Source organism: Macrotis lagotis, chromosome 8 (genome assembly GCF_037893015.1).
Source record: "Macrotis lagotis isolate mMagLag1 chromosome 8, bilby.v1.9.chrom.fasta, whole genome shotgun sequence".
Classification (NCBI taxonomy): domain Eukaryota; kingdom Metazoa; phylum Chordata; class Mammalia; order Peramelemorphia; family Peramelidae; genus Macrotis; species Macrotis lagotis.
Genome location: NC_133665.1, coordinates 64,609,527 through 64,615,526, shown reverse-complemented (window position 1 = coordinate 64,615,526; position 6,000 = coordinate 64,609,527). Strand labels below are relative to the sequence as shown.

The window sequence follows — 6,000 nt, the reverse complement described above, 5'->3', positions numbered from 1 at the left end:
CGCGGGGGAGCGAGGCAGGACAGGGTGCCCGGGGCTCTGGCGAGGTGCGGGGTGGGGAGCAGGGCCCCCCCCCCAGGTGAGGGCGCGCGGGGCACGCCCCCTCCCCTCCCGGCGCGTGGCTCCCGGCGCGCTCTCCGCTCTCCTCCCCTCCTTCCCGGGGGTGCGCGCGACCCGCCCCCCCCCCCCAGCCTCCCAGCGGCGGGCGGGCGCGCGCCCTGCCCCCTCCCCGCCCCTGCCCGCGCCTCTGCCGGCAGAAAGTTAGCAGCGGGGAAGGAACTCGGGGCCGCGGCGGCGCGAGGCGGCGGCGGCGGCGGCTGAGGAGGAGGAGGAGAGCAGGGCAGAGGCGCGGGGCAGGTGCGGCCGGCGGCGCGGGGAGTTTCGCGCGCCCCCCTCAGTCCCCTTCCCAGAGGCTGAGGGGGGGCGGCGGGGGCGCCCGGGGGCCGCGCCGGGGGGGGCCATGCGGCGGGGCTCCCTCCCAGCGCAGCGGGACAGCGGCGGCGGCCGGGGGCGCGGCCGGGGCCGGGGGCGCAGCGGCGTCTCTCCATGCAGCCCGGGCGGCGCGGCGGCGGCGGCGGCGGCGGGGGCGGCGGCTGAAACCATGTCCGGGCAGCGCCGGGGGCTGCCGCCGCCGTTGCCGCCGCCGCCGCCGCCGCCGCGAGCGGGGCCCCGCGATGGCCCAGCGGCCCGCGCCGCCGCCGCCGCCGCCCGCCGCCGCCTCTAAGGGGCCCCCGGCGCGCAAGCTGCTCTTCATGTGCACCCTGTCGCTGTCCGTCACCTACCTGTGCTACAGCCTCATGAGCTGCTACACTTCCCTGCAGTTCCCGCTGGCGCTGCAGGAGCCGCCCGGCGCCGCGGAGCCCTCGGGCCGCCCCCCTCCCGGCCCGCCGCCGCTGCCCTCCCTCCTGCCTGCCCGAGCCCGGCTCGGCCCCTCGCGCCCGCCGCCGCCGCCCCCGGCCCCCGCGGAGGGGGCGGCCGGCCGGGACCCCTGGACTCGGGCCCCCTTGGCCCCCGCCGAGATGATCGCGGCGCAGAGCGGGCTCTTCGAGAGGGAGCCCCACGAGTCCAGCACCACGGACGAGGAGCTGACCGGCCGGAGGGGCGGCAATAGCACCGCTGGGGGCGGAGGGGACAAGGGGGGCCCTGGCCCGGGCACCGCCACCCCGGACTACGGGGAGAAGAAGCTGCCGCAGGCGCTGATCATCGGGGTGAAGAAAGGAGGGACCCGGGCTCTGCTGGAGGCGATCCGAGTGCACCCAGACGTGCGGGCGGTGGGCGTGGAGCCGCACTTCTTCGACAGGAACTACGAGAAAGGGCTGGAGTGGTACAGGTAGGGGTAGGGGGGGGCTGGCAAGGGCAGGGGGAGCCCGGGCGAGCTGATGGGGAGCCTGTAGGCAGAGGAAACGGCCCCTTCTCTGTCTCAACCCAGCTTGGGGACTCGTCCGCTTTCCAGGAGCCCGAGAAAGGGGCTTCCTTCACCTCTGTCGAGAGGAGCGGCTTCCACCCCGCTGGCTTTGCCCTAAGGGAGAGGGCAGGGAGGACTCGCACCTCCGGAGAGCCCAGGGGCAGCTTAATGTTGCTGCTCCGCTCGCCTGTTGGCATTCGCTCTCCCAGGGTCGGGGCTGCGAACAGGTCGGGCTGTGCTCGCCAAGCTTGCTTGGCGTTGGGACAGAATTGCCTCCGGATCCAGGGTCCCCTGTCCTATTCCCAGCGTCTCTGTGGACGGCGGGTGTCTCCGAAACAAGCCCCCCCCCCCCCTTTGCCCTTGGCTTTTCCCTTCCCTTTCCCTTTTCAGGGTTTAATGACAAAGCCTTATTGTGGAACAGAGCTTTAAAAGGCTGGAAAAGCAGAAAGGCTTCCAGATTCACTGGGATCTTTCGAAAATTTCTCCAGACACACAGGCACCTGAGTTAAAGGAAGGCACAACTCAGGGGTTTTAGGTCGATCGGAAAAGAAAAGCTGTCCCTGAGAATACTGTACAGTTCCAGCTTTCTGCTGTTAAAGATCCAAGGTGTTTCAACCCCCCAGGGCCATTCCCTTTTTTCCTCTTGTGTAAAATAAACGCTATATTGGTTTTGTGTTAGGTGCAACCAATTTCTGAATGGCAGTATGCTTACCCATGAGCTTTTATTTTGTGCACCTGTGCCCTTTCATGGGCTCCTTTCCAACAGATGGAAGCCTGTGTGTTATATGAGACTCAATAGAAATTACTTTCTGCTGGGATCAGCCAATGATAGAGATAGATAAGAGAAGATGAGAAAGTTAAATTCAGATAAAATAAATTAATAATCCCTTCTTTATTATTGCGGATACCATTCAAAAGAACATCTTCTATTATAGAAAGCAAAAAGAAAAATATCCTTTTTCTTTGTTCCTCTCTTTTCACCCTTGTAAACCGGAGATCTGAATGGCTGGCTCAAATTCTGTTACATTTCTATAATTAATTACAATTGTCAAAATGCAAATACAGGCTTGTCAGCTAAAGGGATGGTATCTTTTTAAAGAAGCAATAAGTGAATAAGAAGCATTTATTTCTTGACAGGTGACTTTGGTGTTTTAATAGGCACCTGTCCCAGGTACTTATCCCAGCTTAAATTATGGAGTGTGCAAATTTTTTTTTTAAAGATACAACCAAACTTCAGAAAAAAATATGATAAATGTGTCTGAATTGTGATCAATTTATTCCACTTTTGAAAATATACTGCACGTTTCAAAAACTTGTGAGGGTGCATTGATATGCAAACATTCTGGTACATTAACACTGAACCAGCAAATGTGTCTTGTTAATGCCTTGTCAGTTTCAACAGAGAGAACTAATTGGAATATTTTAGGAAGCTTCAAACATCCCCTTCCTATCAAAACATAAAACAGCAAACCTCTAATTTAACTTGGGGGGGGGACAATATTACATTCAGAAACAGTGGCTTCTAGAATATGATGGTCATTAAGAAGGCGTTAAGATGATTAGCCGAACATCAGCCAAAAGAAGTAACTGCCACATTAGCTGACCCCTGGAAGTCAGGGATGTTTGAATGAACTATCAGTTGGTTTTGGAGATGACTGGTTTCTTCTTGACATTGTTTCATTCTTCTGCTGTTTGGAGGATAGTTGCCTTTTTTTCTTTTCTTTTTTTCTCTCTTACTCCCCCCAGCTTCAGTTTAAAACAAAGCATCTTTGGATGGGGATCTTTGGTATTTTGGAAGTTGTAGACAGGTTCTCGTCTAGGGAGTGTTTTATGCTCACACTAGGGAAATGTTAGCCTAGTGGCAAATGACCAATTAGAGGAAAGACTAAAAAAAGACCAAATCTTTCTATTTACAGGGGCCAGGAAATCAGAAAAGGGGAAGGAGTGTTTTGTTATGTCTGCTTAAAGTTGCTGCAGAGAATGTACCAGTCTGAGAGTTAAGTTTAGAAATGTGAAGAAAGACTTGTAATCCCGTTTGGAGCTCAAGATGGGTTGTGCTATATATGACAGGGTCTTTATAGTCTTTCTACTTTTTTCTATGCCCAGACCATGAGAAAAAGGTGAATTATTACTTCTGGTTTTCAATAATGGAAGCTCTATGTAAGGTCTCTGGTACCAGAATACTCTTAGGGTTCTTTGGAATTGTTCTTATACTTAGCTCCTTTTCCTTGGTATTGTGGGGGCAGCAGTCATGTTTCACCAAAAGAGCAAGGCCTCTGTGAATCTCTATTGACCAGGCTGTATTCTTGGTACCTAGTTGGATGTCTTACACATAAACCTGGATGGATGATGGATGATGAATACTGGTTGGTGACTGATAGCTCTGGAACTGAGACTCCTTTATGCCTAATATGGGTTTATTCACTACTGTTAACTTCCTAATATGCCTACCCACTATGAAGAAGGTGCACTTCATTTGTGCTCTATGCCTTTCTTTTTGTTAGCCCATTTTGATTCCGAAATTTCTCTGAAGAGTCTTTCCTTTCCCCATTTAATTGGAGCTTTTTGGCATGGGAGTTGATTGTGTTAAGGCTTTTCAGAGAGACATTCCCAAACCTGGCATCTCTATACAGAATCTGATAGTGAATCTTCCATTAACTCCTACCACCCATTCTTTCTCCATTTCTGTGTAGTGGATGATAATAGGACAGGGAAAAGAGGGACATCATTCTCATCTTGGCAGCCAAAGAAACTGAGGCCCAGAGAGAAAAAGAAGTCTGCAGGGAAACCAGGAATAGAAATTGTGGCTTATGGTTTCCAGTCTGGTTCACTAATCTATTAGGTTGTGGTATTTATAGTAAATGTAATGGTTTCTTTGCTTGCTCCTCTTATCCTTTTTGGAATCTTACAGCACCATTTACCTAATTAGAGAGACACCTAATTATAGGTTGATTTCCCCCGCCCCCCCTCTCTGTTTTTATGTTTTGCTTCTATCACCTGTTAATTCTGTGGAGTGTTTCTTGTTTTTGTATTTCAGAAAAGGAAAGCAGAGACACATTAATGGTTGATCTCTGTGGAGCTGGGTATTTTTTCTTCATACCCAGCTGAACAACCCTACTATTTTTATTCTCAGGATCACTCACTCCTATTGTTTTCTATTATGTTGTTAATTTCATGCATTTTTTTTGAAAATTATGGAGCTGAAAGGGAAGGACCTTAGAACTGTGCTGTATAATGCTGGAATGGAAAGTGACATTTTTAGTTTAATCCTTTCATTTTATAGAAGAGAAAATGGAAACATGCTGAGGGCAAGTATCTTTCTAAAGGTCACTGTTAGTTGAAGGCAGAACTGTAATTGAAATTCAGATCTCTTGATATTGTAACCAATGGTTTTTTCCCATCATCTTCTGTTTTTTTTTTTTTTTTTTTGGCACTGTATGAGGGGATGGTAGACTACTGAATTATGTAACAATTTTAGAATCATAGAGAAGTACCCTGAGGTCAAAAACAACCTCTGATACTATCTCTGTGATCTTAGGCAAGTCATCTTCCTGAATTTCAGTGTCCTCCTCTATCAAATGAGGGAATTGGACTGGAAATCCTTGGAGGTCCCTTGCAGCACTGGTGTCAAACTCAAATAGAAATGGTTCTCTGCAGGTCACATAGTGACTTGGAAAACCACAAATTAATATTATCTATGTTATATTCATATTTTATTAATTTTGTTAAATATTTCTCAATTGCTGTACAGCACAGACTGTTTTTGGGGGGCCATTTGCTATAGTGGCCACGAATTTGAATAAATTTGCCTTGGAATACCAGAATTTTGATCCCATGTAATAATTTTTGTCAAACTGACATAGTCCAAGGACTTTTTATAAAGAGTACTAAAGATGTACTAAAAAAAAATAAAGCATATGAAATGCCTAAATCTTTCAACACATACCTGTTGCTTCTGGCTTCTAGAAGTTGGAATATGAACTTTCTTTTTGGTTCTGGCAACAGATGGGGGTAAAAATGAACTAGGAAGGAGTGGAGTATCTGTTATGAACAAGGCTAGCCTGTTTTCCCTTTTCCCAATGTAAGCCCTAATTGCTATGTCTCTACTTTTCTTTGGCTTCCACTCAGTTACTAAATAATAGGAAATGATTATAGATAGTTTTGATAGGGGTTAGACCATAACAACCCTTTCAGTTCTAGGGCTTGACAAACCAATGAGTCACTTGAATTCATTTTCTCTGTCAGTAGCTCACACCTAAATCCAACTGAATGAGAAGACTGACTTCAAAATCATCCAAATCAATTGTATTATATTATAATCATGGAATTTTAGAGGTTTTGGTCACTGATGTTGTCACTGACTAACTAGAATGTTTATTGGGAGTCAGAAATCCCAGATTTGAGTCCTATCTATGATATTACTGGCTTGGGTGGGGGGGGCAAGTCATCTTGCCTCTCTGGGCCTCAGTTCCCTTATTTCTATAATGGGACAATATTACTTGCATTTGGGGGAAATATTAAAGTGCTTCAGAATTATGGGTTATTATTGACCTCTCTGGGCCTCAGTCTTCTCAACCGTAAAATGGGAACAATGATAC

General features: G+C 49.0%; 1 protein-coding gene across 1 annotated transcript in view; it reads left to right on the top strand.

The window, feature by feature from the left end:
- Positions 1-671: 671 nt before the first annotated feature.
- Positions 672-6,000, top strand: part of HS3ST4 (heparan sulfate-glucosamine 3-sulfotransferase 4) — a 458,983-nt gene continuing 453,654 nt past the window's right edge. Inside the window, exon 1 of the mRNA XM_074197411.1 lies at positions 672-1,327. Within this exon, the coding sequence (XP_074053512.1) occupies positions 672-1,327 (656 nt within the window). The remainder of the gene's footprint in view (positions 1,328-6,000) is intronic.